The following is a 17,658-nucleotide window of genomic DNA, read 5'->3' as shown; positions in this document are numbered from 1 at the left end:
TACTGTGATCCCTTAAATAATCAACTACCTGAGATCAAACGGTCAACATTTACCCTAAAGCAAGGATGAGAAGATAAGGAGGGGCAGGGAAGCTAGATTTAGTGGAAACAGAACAAACAGAATGGAAATGACGAGAATAGTGACACATTGTGTAACCAATGTCAGGAAACAATCTGTATAAAAATTGTTAAATGGGAACCTACTTTGCTGTAAACTTTCACCTAAAACACAATAAAATATTATTTTTTAAAAACCCCTACTACGTGTCAAATCCTGCACCATGCTATCTTGGCATGAAAGGTTCTGGTATTTTGCTGGATAGGGTCGCTGCACTAGGTTAGGGAAAGCAATTAGTTTAGACGTTGGAGAACCTGTACGAGTGGCTTCAGTGTTGATGATATAGGATTTGGATTTTGGTGGGAGCTTCAGCAAACCTAGCAGAGGGGTTGTGGAGCTGCAAAAAAGAAAAAAAACAACAACAAAAAACCCTGTCACCGGTAGTTGGGTCTGTCACTAAAGCTTGTCAAGTTGAATCGCGAGGAACCTGCTACCTGGCGAGTCCGAATCTTCCTCTGGAAAGCAGGAGCTCATACCGTGTCTACCAGGCTGGCCTTGGAGTTTGGAGAGGGAGGCACCAGAGGCTGCAAGAAGGATGCGGCGAGCAGACAGCAACCGAGCAGCCAATCCGGAGAGCAGAGAGAGCGCTCCCGGACCGGTCGGGAAGTGCGCCTGCGCTCACCGCTCAGCGGGCCGGGAGGGGCGGAGCATGGGGATGGTCAATGAGCCTGCGCAAACGGCGCTGCGAGGTGGGGGAGGGCGGTCCGTGTGTGTCTGTGTTGTTGTTCGGCGGCAGCGGCGGCGGCGGTAAGATGGCTGCCCACGGGGGCTCCGCCGCGTCCTCGGCGCTGAAGGGGTTAATTCAGCAGTTCACCGCCATCACCGGTAAGAGACGCGGTTACCGGAAGGTGCAGAGCGGGGTCCGGGGCGGGCGGCGGGTCTGCCCCGGGCTTTCTTCTGCCTTCATGCATTCCTCCCTCGGGCTTTACTCAAAGCTCCCGTCCTCCCTCCTGAGGAAGAGGCGACGACGGCGTCGGGGTCTCCGGGTTCAGGCGGGAGGCGGCCCCCCCGCTGCCCACATTCTCGCTCGTGGTCTCCTCGCAGTGTGGAGGGGGACCCTTCACCCCTGCCAGCCCGGTCCCGGCGAGTGGGCCGAGCCCATCCGTCCCCGCCGGCCCGGGGGCCTGGGGGCGGAAGGAGTGGGGGGCCGCACCCGGGCCACCGCCCTCCTCCTCCTCCATCATCTTCCTCTCTTCTCTGGCCAGCTCGGGGGCGGAGTGCGTCCCCTCAGCTCCTCTTTCCCGGCTCCCCGGCCGGGTCATTCTCCCCCGTCCCTGGCCTGCCCTTCCCCTGGCTGGGCCCCTCGGAGCCATCGCTGTGGCCCTGGCTGGTTCGGGCCCTCCCGCCTTCACGGCGAGGCTAGTGGCTTCGGCAGCGCCTTCACGGATCCGGGGAGATCGGCCGCCAGGAAGGGGGCGGCTGAGAAGCACCTTAGGAACTGGGGTTTTAAGAGTAAAATGAGGGGATCCCCTCCACAAGCTTAATTGTGAAGGCCTGGAGGAATCCTGGCTGGCGTTTCCCACCTCCCTATAATAAAACCCCAAAGACCGAGGCGATGGCGCCGGGGCCTCCCGCTGCTCACATAGGGATGGCGGCAGAAACTTCGCCGAGAGGAAATCTCTCTCTGGCTGTCGGTATCCCTCAGACCCTAGGCCTGGGTTTTTCTTTTTTTGGACCCCTGCGAAGGGCACACGCAGATCCTCTCACCGCCTGGGGGAAAGGCCCTAAGCCATTCTCTGTATTCCCTGGGTCTTGGTTTCTCTCTGATGGTGCTGAACTTTTTTTGCATGAGTTATTAGAGGGCGGAGCAAATGATGAAGTTCTCTGTGGAGTGATTTGAGAGGAGAGTACTCCATGTGCCGGGGTGTAATTTTGCAGCTCTAGTTTGTCATTTTGGAAAGAGGTCAGAATGTTAGTTCTCTCGCCTAGCAGATCCTCTCTCTGATGCTTTGTTAAATGCGGACGATCCTTTCACTGTTAATGTTTCTCAGAGTTTGTCGTGCAAGATCTGGCTAAGGAAAATTTTACATTGTTTTACCCAATACAGGTTGTATGCTAGTTATCGTTGGATAATTAAAGCTCCTTTTATTTTTTTTTTTAACTCTGCAACGGTAACTAGATGTTTGATGCATTGTTATCTAGCTCCTGCGCATGCAGCAGTGGGTCAAAGTTGGTAAAGTAAAATTTGTAATAAAATCGGAGTGGGGAATGGAGTGATAATTTTCATATTCATAATTTAAAATATACTAAAGGTGTAATGCCATTACCTCCCGAAGCCACTTTTGTGGGGAAAATTATGTGTATAAGTTAACATGTACTGCATTATGTTTATATAGGAAAATCTTTGTAGTGAATCGGTTATAGAGTATCATTAATAATCCTTTTTTTAGGTTTATTAGAGGTAGTTTAATATGACACTTATTTAATTTCAGTTTTTTCTGCAGAGAAACTGAAATTAAATAAATGGACTCAGGAACACTTATTGCTTTAACTTCACATTATCTCTTGTAATGAACATTTTTGTTAGATATAGACAAAATCTGAAGTGTGATGAGGTGAACTGACTCACTGAACTGCCTTTATTCTGTCTCTGTTTGCTAGTCTATACTGCCTGTTTCCTGGTCACAGGCGTTTCTATTTCTGAATCAGGTTGGATTCTCTCAGTAGACAATGGTATCTAGAATTCTGCAAAAGCAGAAATACCTTAGATTGTTCCTAATCTATTGTGAATTGTTATTAATAATTTTTTTAGATTCTTTCAACGAGGTTATGATTACCATTAGAAACACCTGATTGATCCCTCCACCCCTTTTCATGTATCTAAAAAATAAATTTGGGGGTTATCTTCACATATATTGTAAACAGTAGTGTTTATGATAAGAAGGTAGTTGTTTTTTATGCATTGCTGGGTGAATTAGGCTGACCTTAAAAAAAATTTTTTTTTTTTAAGAGCTTATGCTCTGATTTTGAAAAGGTTTACTTACCTAGAAGCTCAACATTCTGATACAAGCAACTAATTCAATGGCATTTAGAAATAGAAAATTGAAAGATTTCTTAGTAAATCTTATTTCTTACTAAATAAAACAAATTTCTCTATAGTACGTGTGTATGAAGGAATGAATCTGATTTTTAAAATTTTTTAATTATTAAAAAGATGACAAACATGAAATAGTTTGGAAAAAGGGAAAAAAACTAATTTTCCACTCTTACATCAATATTATTTATTTTATTATGGTCTCTTCCAATTCTCGTTTACATACTTATTTTTTGCATTATAGATTGTACTGTACATAATTTAGAATTCTAAATTTTTCACTTAACGTTACACCGTACGCATTTTTCTATGATTGCGCTCTCTGACAAGCAGGTAGCCAAGGAAGTGATGTTCTTTGAAGTAATCATGTTAAGACGCTGTGTACCACCACCACTGATGCCTTCAGAGCTGTTTAAAGCTACATAAAATAAGTTCTTTTTAGTCATACCCCATTTTACAATATTACTTGGTTTGATAGCCCTTGATATTCATCACACATGACTTTGAATGACTGTTGGCTACTTTTAGAAGTCTTATCAGTTCTCAAAACATGAAAGAATATGCTGCTGAATCTGAAAGGAATTTCAAAAGAACAATTTAAAAAAATATTTTGAATCATGATAGTATCCCATTAACACTAACTTGGGCTGACATCCAGCCACACGTATACAAAATGTACAAATACAATCAGAATAGTTCATGAGGTGAAGGGTCTGGAGACCATTATAGAATAGGTAAAAAATAAACAGGCAAATCAGAAGGTAAGGACAAAATGTGGAGGCTTAGAAGAGTACAACAGGTTGATATTATAGAATTCCTTAATGCTTTGTGCATAGTAGGCATAAGCATATTTCACGAAATTATAGCACCTCCGTTGTAGAAAATACCTAAGCTTTATCTTTTTTTCTAAAATTGTTGAATGGATGCATATTATAAAAATTAGAAACTGGTGCATGTATTTATTTGGCTTTGTGGTAAATTTCTATTCATATTTTATATGTTTCTGGTTAGTATTAAAATGTGTTTTTAAGTTCTGTGTCAGAAAAAGTGGTTTCCAGTGTTCTAGACACCAAAAGAAAACTTTCAGAATTTTAAGAATTATCTCAAAAGGCGATAATGAAGTTTGAGCAGAAGTTTAAGGGAGGTAATAAATTTCTTGAGTTGTGAATGGAATTTCACTAATAAATTTAGCATTTATTGATAGACTAGTATGTATTAGACATGCTTCAGATTGAGGGGATACTACTGTGAGCAAGAAATGGTCTCTGACTTCAAAAAGATTAAATTTTAACGGAAATACAAGTAAATACGCGTTGTTATACAGTGGGAGAATGGTGAGATATCAGGGGAGCACAAAAGAAGGAGGTCAAGAAAGGTTTCCTAGAAGAAATAATTTCTTAGCTAAAACATGGAGGGTAGTTTATCTGGGGAGAGATGTTTTTGGTAGAAGGAACATGTGTAAAGGCCTGGAAAAAAGAGGGTCAGACATATACACAGGTAATAGAGGAGAGACAGTAGGTTTACGGAACTGATTGTAGTTCCAAATAAATAGAGCATAGCTAGTGGGAGATGCAATAAATGGAACTAAAGAGAGAAGCAGGGAGCCAGATCATAAAGGCCTTGCAAGCCATATTAAGAAATCTGGGCTGTATTCTGAGTGTAGTGGCGAGTGACATAATCAGATTTGAGGTTTTTAGAAGGAGCTAATTGGCTATAGTAGAGAAGAGGTAGGTACAGAGATTAGTAGAAGACTTGCATCAACCCAAGAAGGATACTGGTGCTCTAAAATAAGTTAGTGGCAGGGGAGTGGACTCTGAAAGATATGGGAAGAAGTTGGAGGAGTCAAAATGAAGGTTAGGAATTCTATTTTGGACATTTAGTTGTAATTTATAAAGATAAAGGGATACAAGAGGTACAGGGAGAAGATGATTAGTTCTACTTTGGGTAAGTGGAATTGCTGCCGGTGGGACTTCCAAATGGAGCTTGTCAACAAACAAATGAGTATTGAGTCTAGCATGAAGAATGAGATCTCAGAAGTTATGTTTATGGTGTTTGAAGCTGTAAAAGTGAATGACATCTTGCAGGGTAGAGTTTACTGTAAAAAAAAAAAAAAAGAATAGGCTTCAGGACACAAAGCTAAAGGAACACCAATATCTGAGGAACTGCAAAATAATAAAGTGCAGAGAAGACTAAAGAGAAACCAAAGATGTAGGAGGAAAACCAAGAGAGAGTGATGGTACCTCAAACGTCAGGGATAGAGTGATATCTCAAATAAAGCCCCAAAAAACCAAGCCCGTTGTTGTCCAGTCAGTTCCAAGTCATAGAGACCCTATAGGACAAAGTAGAAGTGCCCCATAGGGTTTCCAAGGCTGTAAATCTTCGCAGAAGCAGACTGTCACATCTTTCTCCTGTGGTGCCACTGGTAAGTTCAAACTACCTTTTGGTTAGCAACCAAGCATTTAATCACTGCACCACCAGGGCTCCTTAGGTAGGCACTATTAGGGAATCAGAACTGAATAGCCTCTTTTTTTTTTTTTGAGGACTGGAAGATAATCTTAAAAACCGTCTTGACCCATTCCTGAGTTATAAAAACGGGAAAATGGAGACCCAGAGAAGTAAAGTGACTTAGGGTTATATGTCTAGGTCACTGCCTCGCAAACATATTTGTAGGAACCTGAAAACCAAGGCTGTTGCCGTCGAGTTGATTCCAACTCATAGTAGCCCTATGGGAGAGTAAAACTGCCCCACAGGGTTTCCAAGGAGTGGCTGGTGGATTTGAACTGCTGACCTTTTGGTTAGCGGATGAATTCTTAACCACTGCGCCACCAGGGCTCCATTTGTAGGAAAGGACCTCTAAAAAAAATTGCAATCTGCATAGACCAATACTATTGTAAAATACAATAAAAGCTAATTACTTGAAGAAATGAAATAAAAATAAGACAAAATACAAGTCCAAATTCTTTAGAAGTTGCAGTATAATTTACATAGAGTAAATATACCCTTCTTAGCATATATTTATGTAAGTTTTGATAAGTGCACACCACCACCCAGTCAAATGCAGAACTGTGCCATCACCCTCAATAATCCCTCCTGCTCTTTGTAGTCAACCTCTCCCCATCTGTAGACTAATCTGTTTTTTGTCTATTGCTTTGCCTTTTCCAGAACGTCATACAAATGGATTCATACAGTATGTAGCCTTTTGAGGTTTCTTTCACTTAACATACTGCATTTGAGATTTATTCATGTCGTTGTGGTATCAGTAAAAAAAAAACAAAACTCATTGCAGCCAAGTTGATTCTGACTCATAGTGGCCCTGCAGGACAGAGTAGAACTGTCCCATAGGGTTTCCGAGGGTGGCTGGTGGATTCAAACTACTGACCTTTTGGTTAGCAGCCTAATGCTTAAGCACTGTACCACCAGGGCTCCTCTTCAACTCTGGTATATTGATATTCCTCTGGGAGCCACTCAGTCTCCAATGAGGTCTAAATCTCAGCTTTGGGGACGAGTTGCTTTTTCAGGTTTCTAGCTCACTCTTTATGAACCTCAGTCCTAGAGGTAGTAGCTGCATCAGTAGTAGTTCCTTCCTTTTTATTGGAGAATAGGACACTATTGTATGGCTATACCCAGTACTACAGTTCATTCATTCATCTCACATGAAGGGCACTAGGGGTGTTTCCATTTTTTTGAGATTATAAATAAAGCTGCCAACAACATTGATGTACAGGTGTGTGATTATAAGTTTTCATTTCTTTTGGATAAATACCTAGGAATGGAATTACTGGATCATATGATAGGTATATGTTTAAATTTATAAGAGTCTGCCAAATGTTTTCCAGGGTGGCTACGCCATTTTGCACTCCCATCAGCAATGGATGAGAGCTCCAGTTGCTCTGCATTCTGGTCAGCATTTGGTATTATAACTTTTTTAAAGCTATTCTAGTAGGTATGTAATGGTATCTCATTGTGGTTTAATTTCCCTGGTGACTAAATTGCCATCCATAAATCTCCTTTCACGCTCCAACTTTTAATTATTAGAGTCAAACATAAAACTACTTTATCAAATTGCTATAAAAGTTACTAAATGTTTACACTGGAATTTCTGTTTTTACTTGCCTTGGACCAGTAAGAGGTAGTTTGTGTGGTCTCAGGACCACAGTTTGGATGTAACACTGGTCTAGGTCATGGCAGAACAGATTAGAAACTAGAATCTAGTGTCTTTACTCTTCAGGCTCATATATTTTCCACCGTATCACTACTTTTCCCACTACAGTTTCCTTTAGTTGATCCAACAAATACTAGCTTTGTTTATCCACCCCCTGACTTAATCATTTTATTCCCCTTGTATGTACTAAATTTAGTTTTCTGCATTTAATTTTAATTTTTAATGTTTTCTCTTCTTGAATGCTTAAAAGCTTCAGGGTGGAGACTGATGAGGTGGTGAAAAAATCACCTTATTCCTCTTAACCATTACCCACTCCTATTTCCTCTGGTGGATAGTCTGGCTTACCTTGCCGGGGGAAGTGTAGCATCAAAAAGTAACCTCTTTGTGTCCCTATCATGTCCGTGATCCCTCCTTTTGGGGTGAAAAGGCATCTGAAGAGGTTTTGTTTTGCTTTGTTTTTTAAAATCTTTGTGACTGGTATACTTTTTTTAATTGTACATTTGTTGAAAGTTTACAGAGCAAATTAGATTCCCATTTGGTAGTTGGTACATGAAGTGTTTCATGGCCTTGGTTTCAATCCCCACAGTGTGTCAGCACTCTCCCTATTTCTGCCCTGGTTTCCCTGTTTCCTTTTATCCTGATTTTCTACCCCTTCCTGCCTTCTCATCTTAGCTTTTGGGCAAATATTGCCCTTTTGATCTCATAATTGATTATTCTAAGGAGTACGTTCCTCTCAGATGTTAATGTTTATTTTATGGGCTTGTCTGTTCTGTGGCTGGAGTGTGATCTCTGGGAATGGCTTAAGTTCCAGGTCAGAAGGGTGTCTTAAGACCATAGTATCAGAGGTTCCTCCAGTCTCTGTCAGACCAGTAAGTGTGGTCTTTTTTGTGAGTTTGATTTTCTGTTCTACATTTTTCTCCTGCCCTGTCCAGGGCCCTCTGCTGTGATCCCAGTCAGAGCAGTTGGTAGTGGTAGCCAGGCACCATTTAGTTCTGATCTCAGGGCCGTGTAGGCTGTGGTTCATGTGGTCCATTAGTTCTTTGGACAGATTGCTCCCTTGAGTCTTTGGTTTTCTTCACTCTGCTTTGCTCTAAGCGGTGAGAAACCAATAGTATCTTAGATTGCCGCTCACAAGCTTTTAAGACTCCAGATGCTACTTACCAAAGTAGGATGCAGAACATTGCTTTTATGAAATATGTTGTGCCAGTTGATGTAGATGTCTCCTGAGTCTCTGGTTCTTTCCCTTTGAGTTTAGGAACTTCCTCCTGCAAGGGGTTTGGTTATGGCTAAGAGGTTTCCCTGACCGTGCCCGTTATGTGCTCTGTTGTCTGTATTAATATATGAGGAGCACCTACCGTTGTTGTGTATATAGAAGTATTCACCACCAAAGCTGTATCTGCCAGTGGTGTGTTCCCTTATACCCTCCCACACCTCTTGGCCTATCTATCTGCCTGTGTATCCATTCATAAATTACTGTTTTTTGATACTCTTGTTGCAGGATTGTCTAGTTAATATAGTTGCCCTTTATTCTTGCATTCCTCTCAGTGTCCTCTCTTGCCTTGGTCATGTTGTGCTGACTTCTCCCATATTGTGTATTGCCTTTCCCTTCACCAGGATTAACATGTGTTGACTGCTGTACTTTGGTTCCTTGATGGTAGGTAGAGAAGAGATGGTCCTTCTTTTGGCACTGAAAGCAGTGTAGAGAATAGGCATAAAAGACTATTAAAGTTTGCAATCTCCTCATTCTTCCATTTGGCTGTGGTGGAGACATGGGCTGCATTATAGTTTTAGACTATTTCCTATCTTGTCATTAATGGAGTTGTTGTTAGGTGCCGTGGAGACATTTCCAACTCATAGTGACCCTGTGTACAACAGAACAAAACCCTGCCCAGTCCTGCGCCATCCTCATAATTGTTGTCATGCTTGAGCCCGTTGTTGCAGCCACTATGTCAGTCCATCTCGTGGAGGGCCTTCCTCTTTTTCACTGTCCCTCTACTTTACCAAGCATGACGTCCTTCTTCAGGGACTGACGCCTCCTGACAACATGTCCATAGTGTGTGAGATGTGGTCTCATCATCCCTGCTTCTAAGGTGCTTTCTGATTGTACTTCTTCCAAGACAGATTTGTTCATTCTTTTGGCAGTCCATATGTTGGTATGTTCAACATTCTTCGCCAACACCACGATTCAGAGGCGTCCATTCTTCTATCATCCTTATTCATTGTCCTGCTTTCACATGCATATGAGGTGATTGAAAACACTATGGCTTGGGTCAGGAGCAGCTTAGTCTTCAAGGTGACATCTTTGCTTTTCAACACTTCAAAGAGGTCTTTTGCGGCAGATTTACCCAATGCAATGTGTCTTTTGATTTCTTGACTGCTGCTTCCATGGACGTTGATCGTGGATCTGAGTAAAATGAAATCCTTGACAACAACTTCAATCTTTTCTCCATTTATCATGATGTTGCTTATTGGTCCAGTTGTGAGGATTTTTGTTTTCTTTATGTTGAGGTGTAATCCATACTGAAGGCTGTGGTCTTTGATCTTCTTCAGTAAGTGCTTCAAGTCCTCTTCACTTTCAGGAAGCAAGGTATGTCTTCTGCATAACACGGGTTGTTAATGAGTCTTCCTCCAATCCTGATGCCCCGTTCTTCTTTGTATAGTCCAGCTTCTCGGATTATTTGCTTAGCATACAGATCAAATAAGTATGGTGAAAGGATACAGTCCTACGGTACACCTTTCCTGACTTTAAACAACGCAGTATCCCTTTGTTCAAACAACTGCCTCTTGATCTACATATAGTTTCCTCATGAGCACAGTTAAGGGTTCTAGAATTCCCATTCTTCCCAGTGTTATCCATACTTTGTCATGATCCACACAGTCAATTGGGTTCGCATAGTCAATAAAACACAGGTAAACATTTTTCTGGTATTCTCGCCTTTCAGCCAGAGAATGAATGGACCGAGGTTGTGAACTAGGGATAGCAGCAAGGAAATGGCTACTCATGAATTGTGTGCCACAAACTGGGTTAAGTAATGCCCTTTGGTGCCATTTGCAGGCTTAAAATAGAAGGAAGAAAAGATCAAGGAATAAATAGAGAAAAAGAGTACATGTGGTAAGAAAAAGTAAAGCGGGGCTCCTGCTGGAGATTGTAGATTTCTGGGTTAGATTAAGATACCCTGTCGCTGTCTTCATATTGAGACTTCAAAATAACCTCATTTAAACAAGCTTTGCAAATAGTTTATGTTTGCAAACTTTTCTTATTAGCTTTAAAAAAAAATAGATATGTTCTTTATTTAAATATAGTAATATAGAAATCCAAATTCTTTACAGCTAACCCATCAAAATTGTTTTACATCTGAATGTATAGGTGAAACTTGTAGCTTCCCTGTATCTGATTATCACCATTCCTTTCCTTTGTCATTTAGACCTCTCTAATTTTCCTCTTTTTTCTGTCAGTTAACCTTTATTTTTCATATTCCTCTGTCTAGCTCATTGGATGTGTTATTGGCATTTTGGGTAGGACAGTTTTTTGTTGTGTAGGACTGTTGTAAAGGAGTGTTCTATCCTTTGCAGAAGGTTTAGCAATTGTATTAATTTTCCCGTAGCTGCTGTTTAACAAATTACCACAAACTACCTGGCTTAAAACCGTACACATTTAGTCTCACAATTCTGGAGGCCAGAATTCTGAAATCAAGGTGTCAGCAGCTGTCTTTGAACACACCATGTGGGAGCAGCTTTCAGCCTACCACAGCACCCCTGGCTTCTATCCACTAAATGCCAGTAGCGTCTCCTAACCCCTAGTCAGGAAACACCAAAAATGGTCTTTCACATTACCGAATGCCCCTAGTACGTCCTGACACTGAGAATCACTGGAATTTTTAATTATCTTTCAATTATCTTCTGTTTCTAAAATGATACCCTCCCTAAGTGAGAACAAGTGATACATAAGAATGATTACACAAGCAAAAACAGGTCACATATGTTGGCTTTATGTAACAAAGTGAATGATATTCTTTGCTTCTTGGGCGCTTCTCTAACGCGACTTTCTTTGGTCTTGTGAGGATTTAGCATGTGCTTCCTTTAGAGAAAATCTTTGTGTATAGGGACGCTTTTGGGAGAGGAAGCCATTGCAGGTCACCATCCTGACAAGTTCCGTTGATGGAAGTCATCCGAACAAATTGTCAAGAGGGATGACAGAGCCATCTTAGGTGTATATTGCCTCCAGCATGTATTCTAGCGTTAAATGCTTAAGTGAGATTAGCTGACACCATCTTCCTCAAAATATCACAGTTGTTACTTCCTTTGTGATAGTTTTTTCTTTTTGTGTCTTAAGGTCTTTCCTTGTAGAATTCCTTTTAAAAAATATTAATCTTGAGTTCCATAGTCCTGTGGACTTTGGAGATTTTGGAATAATAGCGTATCAATAATTTTATCAAAGGAGCCCTGCTGGCACAATGGTTAGGTGCCCAACCGCTAACTGAAAGGTTGGCAGTAGGAACCCACCCAGAAGTTCCATGGGAGAAAGACTTGGCAATCTACTTCCGTAAAGGTTACAGGCTAGAAAACCCTGTGGGGGCAGTTTTACTCTGTCACGTGGGGTTGCTGTAGAGTCAAAATCAACTCCACAGTACCTAACAATAACATACTTGTGTCAAGCTTTCTACTATCTCTGCGTCAGCTCTTGATGCTTTACAGGCGCACGGGAATTCTGTTTAGCTGTTAACAGATTCCTTTGGAGCAGATCCTTTTCGTGTATTCTTTACCCGTAACATTCATTTTTCCTAGTGTAATAGTTTTTTCATTTTGTCATTGTATTCCTGCATTTTTTTTAATGAGTGCTTAACGTGAGTGAAACACATGTTCATAGTATCAGATGAGTAAGAGAGAGAAAACCGTGAGATGTATTACTTTTCCTCTTTACTGGCTGATAAAATGTGGTTCTCCATAGGCTATATATAAAAAAAACATTTCATACTTCCAGTATTTTTATTTGTCACTTATGCGTAGCTTGAATACTGTATAACTTGGGACAATCTATATCTATTAATAGTTAACTGTTTGCCAGGAACTGTACTAAGTTCTTTAATGTGAATTTTCTTTTTTGTTTTTTATTGTGCTTTAGGTGAAAGCTCACAGCTCAAGTTAGTTTCTCATACAAAAATTTGTACACACTTTGTTACATGACCCTATTTGCTATCCGTATAATGTAACAGCACACTCCTCCTTTCCACCCTCGATTTCCCACGTCCATTCAACCAGCTTCTGTCCCTTTCTGCCTTCTCATCTTGCTTCGGGACAGGAACTGCCCATTTAGTCTCATGTAACTACTTGAACTAAGAAGCACACTTTTCACAAGTAGCATTTTATGTCTTATAGTCCAGTCTAATCTTTGAAGAGTTGGCTTCGGGAATGGTTTTAGCTCAGGGTTAACAGAGTCCAGAGGCCATGTCTTCTGGGGTTCCTCCAGTCTCAGCAGACCATTAAGTCTGGTCTTTTTACTAGAATTTGAGTTCTGCACCCCACTTTTCTCCTGCTCTATCAGGGACTCTCTGTTATGTTCCCTGTCAGGGCGGTCTTTGGTGTTAGCCAGGCACCATCTAGTTCTTCTGGTCTCAGGCTGATGGAGTCTTTAGTTTATGTGGCCCTTCCTGTCTCTTGGCCTAATATTTTCTTTTGTCGTTGGTGTTCTCCATTCTCCTTTGCTCCAGGTGGGTTGGGACCAACTGATGCATCTTAGATGACCGTTCATCATAGGGTCGCTATGAGTTGAAATAGACTTGATGGCACTGGGTACTGGTACCGGTAGATGACCGTTGGCTAGCCTTTAAAACCCCAGACGCCACTCACCAAAGTGGGATGCAGAACATTTTCTTAATAAACATTGGTATGCCAGTTGACGTAGATGTCCCCTGAAACCGTGGTCCCTAGACTCCTGCCCCTGCTACTCTGTCCCTCGAAGTGTTTGTATTCAGGAAACTTCTTAGCTTTTGGTTTAGTCCAATTGTGCTGACTTCGCCTGTATTGCGAGTTGTCCTTCCCTTCACCTGAGATAATTCTTGTCTACTGTCCAGTTAGTGAATACCCCTCTCCCTCCCTTCCCACCCTCGTAACCATCAAAGAATGTTTTCTTCTGTGTTTAAACCTTTTCTTGAGTTCTTATAATAGTGGTCTCGTAGAATATTTGTCCTTTTGCAACCAATTTCACTCAGCATAATGCCTTCCAGATTCATCCATGTTATGAGATGTTTCGCAAATTGTTCATTGTGTGAATATACCATAATTTTTTTATCCATCCACCCGTTGATGGGCACTTAGGTTGTTTCCATCTTTTTGCTATTGTGAACAGTGCTGCAGTGAACGTGGGTGTACATATCTATATATTCGTGTGACGGCTCTTATTTCTCTAGGATACATTCCAAGGAGTGGGATTGCTGGCTTGTATGGTGGTTTTATTTCTAGCTTTTTAAGGAAGTGCCAGATTGATTTTCAAAGTGGTCGTACTGTTTTGCTTTCCCATCAGGAGTGTATAAATGTTCTAGTCTCTCCACAACCTCTCCAACATTGATTATTTTGTGTTTTCTGGGTTAATGGTAGCCTCGTTGGAGCGAGATGTTATCCCATTGTAGTTTGGGTTTGCATCTCTAATGGCTAGTGATCCTGAGCATTTCCTTATGTATCTGTTAGCCACCTGAATGTCTTCTTTGGTGCAGTGCCTGTTCATATACTTTGCCCATTTTTTAATTGAGTTATTTATCTTTTAGTGGTTGAAATTTTGCAGTATCTTAGAGATTTTAGAGATCAGACGCTGATTCGATTAGTCATAGCCAAAATTTTTTTCCGAGTCTGTCGGTTGTCTTTTTACTCTTGGTGAGGTCTTTCGATGAGCATGAATGTTTGGTTTTTGGGAGCTCCCAGTTGTCTAGTTTCTCTTCTGGTGTTTGTGCATCGTTACTTATGTTTTGTATTCTGTTTATACCATGTATTAGGGCTCCTAGCATTGTCCCTATTTTTTCTTCCATGATCTTTATCATTTTAGATTTTATATTTAGGTCTTTGATCCATTTTGAGTTAGTTTTTGTGCATGGTGTGAGGTATGGGTGTTGTTTTACTTTTTTGCAGATGGATATCCCGTTATGCCAGTACTGTTTGTTTAAGGGAGTGTCTTTTCCCCGATGAACAGACGTTGGACCTTTGTCAAATATCAGCTACTCATAGATGGAGGAATTTAAGTCTTGATTCTCAATTCTATTCCGTTCGTCCATGTATCTGTTGTTACAGTGGCACCAGGCTTTGTAGTCTACTGTGGTGGTATAGTATGTTCTAAAATCAGGTGGTGTGAGGCCTCCCACTTTGTTATTCTTTTTCAATGATGCTTACTTATCCTCTTGTGGGCTATTGTAAATGGTATTGATTTGGTGATTTCCTCTCCGACATTCTCTTTGTTGGTGTAGAGGAATCCAACTAATTTTTGTATGTTTATCTTGTATCCTGATATCCTGCTGAACTCTTCTATTAGTTTCAGTAGTTTTCTTGGGGATTCTTTGGGGTTTTCTGTGTATACGATCATATCATCTGCAAATAGAGATACTTTAACTTCTTCGTTACCAATTTGGATGTCCTTCCTTTTTTTTCTAGCATAATTGCTCTGGGTAGGACCTCCAGCACAATGTTGAATAAGAGTGGTAATAAAGGGCATCCTAGTCTGGTTCCAGTTCTCAAGAGGAATACTTTCAGACGCTCTCCATTTAGGATGATGTTGGCTTTGTATGTTGTTGCTGTTGTTAGGTGCCGTCGAGTCGGTTCCAACTCATAGCGACCCTATGCACAATAGAATGAAACACTGCCCGGTCCTGTGCCATCCTTACAATCATTGTTATGCTTGGGCTCATTGTTGCAGCCACTCTGTCAATCCACCTTGTTGAGGGTCTTCCTCTTTTCCGCTGACCCTGGACTCTGCCAAGCATGACGTCCTTCTCCAGGGACCGATCTCTCCTGACAACATGTCCAAAGTTTGTAAGACACAGTCTTGCCATCCTTGCCTCTGAGGAGGATTCTGGCCGCACTTCTTCTAAGACAGATTTGTTCGTCCTCTTGGCAGTCCATGCTATATTCAGTACTCTTTGCCAGCACCACAATTCAAAGGCGTCAGCTCTTCTTCGGTCTTCCTTATTCATCGTCCAGCTTTCACACACATATGATGCGATTGAAAACACCATGGCTTGGGTCAGGCGCACCTTAGTCTTCAGGGTGACATCTTTGCTCTTCAACACTTTGAAGAGGTCCTTTGCAGCAGATTTGCCCAGTGCATTGCGTCTTTTGATTTCTTGACTGCTGCTTCCATGGCTGTTGATTGTGGATCCAAGTAAAATGAAATCCTTGACAACTTCAGTCTTTTCTCTGTTTATCATGATGTTGCTCATTGGTCCAGTTGTGAAGATTTTTGTTTTCTTTATGTTGAGGTGTAATCCATACTGAAGGCTGTGGTCTTTGATCTTCATTAGTAAGTGCTTCAAGTCTTCCTCACTTTCAGCAAGCAAGGTTGTGTCACCTGCATATTGCAGGTTGTTAATGAGTCTTCCTCCAATCCTGATGCCCCGTTCTTCTTCATATAGTCCAGCTTCTCGTATTATTTGTTCAGCATACAGATTAAATAGGTATGGTGAAAGAATACAACCCTGACGCATACCTTTCCTGACTTTAAACCAATCAATATCCCCTTGTTCTGTCCGAACAACTGCCTCTTGATCTATGTAAAGTTTGCTCATGAGCACAATTAAGTGTTCTGGAACATTCTTCGCAATGTTATCCATAGCTTGTTATGATCCACACAGTCAGATGCCTTTGCATAGGCAGTAAAACACAGGTAAACATCCTTCTGGTATTCTCTGTTTTCAGCCAGGATCCACCTGACATCAGCAACGATATCCCTGGTTCCATGTCCTCTTCTGAAGCTGGCCAGAATTTCTGGCAGTTCCCTGTTGATTTTACTGCTGCAGCCGTTTTTGAATGATCTTCAGCAAAATTTTGCTTGCATGTGATATTAATGATATTGTTCTATAATTTCCACATTTGGTTGGATCACCTTTCTTGGGAATAGGCATAAATATGGACCTCTTCCAGCCAGTTGGCCAGGAAGCTGTCTTCCGTATTTCTTGGCATAGGTGAGTGAGTACCTCCAGCGCTGCATCTGTTTGTTGAAACATCTCAGTTGATATTCCATCAATTCCTGGAGCCTTGTTCTTCGCCAATGCCTTCAGAGCAGCTTGGACTTCTTCCTTCAGTACCATCAGTTCCTGATCATATGCCACCTCTTGAAATGGTTGAATATCAACTAATTTTTTTTGGTGTAATGAGTCTGTGTATTCCTTCCATCTTCTTTTGATGTTTCCTGTGTCGTTTAATATTTTCCCTGTGGAATCCTTCATTATTGCAACTCGAGGCTTGAATTTTTTCTTCAGTTCTTTCGGCTTGAGAAATGCCGAACGTGTTCTTCCCTATTGGTTTTCCACCTCCAGCTCTTTGCACATGTCAGATTAGCAATTTTAAAATATAATAATAGAACAAAATGAACCTGGACAACATGTAAAAATATTAGGAAAAGCGCTGAAACAAAGCCTTAGGTTTTATTAATAGGAGTATTGAAGCACATAAGTCTTTGAAATTGTTCATCAAATTTGTGCCATATGTGTCCCAAGAGTTTGTGTTTAATTACGTAATTTGAGGTTGGCTATTAGGACATTTGAACTTTTCGTCTCTCCCCAAAAGTTGAAGGTGCATTGACGTTTGTATTTTTTTGATATTTCATTTTTTTTTTAATGTATTTCCTGATGGTAAGAATGTAAATTTACATATCCTAGGACTTCAGGTGTTTTGGTTCAGCTTGACACAGAACTTTAAAAAAGATTACTGGGATGAGAAAAGTGAGAACTGAGTCAGTTCAGTGAGTTTTCAAAGTTTGCAAAATAGAAGAGCTAGCAGAGATGAAGACAGAATATAAAACCCAAAGGAATGGTATTTATCTGTTCTTAGACCTACTTCGGAGCCCTGGTGGTGCTAACCGAAAGTTGGCAGTTTGAATCCACCAGCCGCTCCTTGGAAACCCTATGGGTCAGTTCTACTCTGTCCTATAGGGTTGCTGTGAGTCGGAATTGACTTCATGGCGATGGGTTTTATACCAACTTCAGAACGAGGGGGAGAGGGAAGGTGTAGGACTTACAAGGAAGATGAGTATCTGATGTGTTGTCAGCAAAAATGAGTGGACTGAATTGACATCACTCTGTCCGTGGCGTGGTATTGTGAAGTACAATCAAGGAATCTGCCTAGATCATATAGAAATCAGTGTGGC

General features: G+C 41.2%; 1 protein-coding gene across 1 annotated transcript in view; it reads left to right on the top strand.

Annotated features, from left to right (window-relative positions):
* Positions 1 to 799: 799 nt before the first annotated feature.
* Positions 800 to 17,658, top strand: part of UBXN7 (UBX domain protein 7) — a 72,599-nt gene continuing 55,740 nt past the window's right edge. The window contains exon 1 of the mRNA XM_049879537.1: positions 800 to 942. Within this exon, the coding sequence (XP_049735494.1) occupies positions 870 to 942 (73 nt within the window). The 5' untranslated portion in view covers positions 800 to 869. The remainder of the gene's footprint in view (positions 943 to 17,658) is intronic.

Source organism: Elephas maximus, chromosome 1 (genome assembly GCF_024166365.1).
Source record: "Elephas maximus indicus isolate mEleMax1 chromosome 1, mEleMax1 primary haplotype, whole genome shotgun sequence".
In the NCBI taxonomy this organism is placed as follows: Eukaryota; Metazoa; Chordata; class Mammalia; order Proboscidea; family Elephantidae; genus Elephas; species Elephas maximus.
This window is presented reverse-complemented; position numbering and strand designations above follow the sequence as displayed.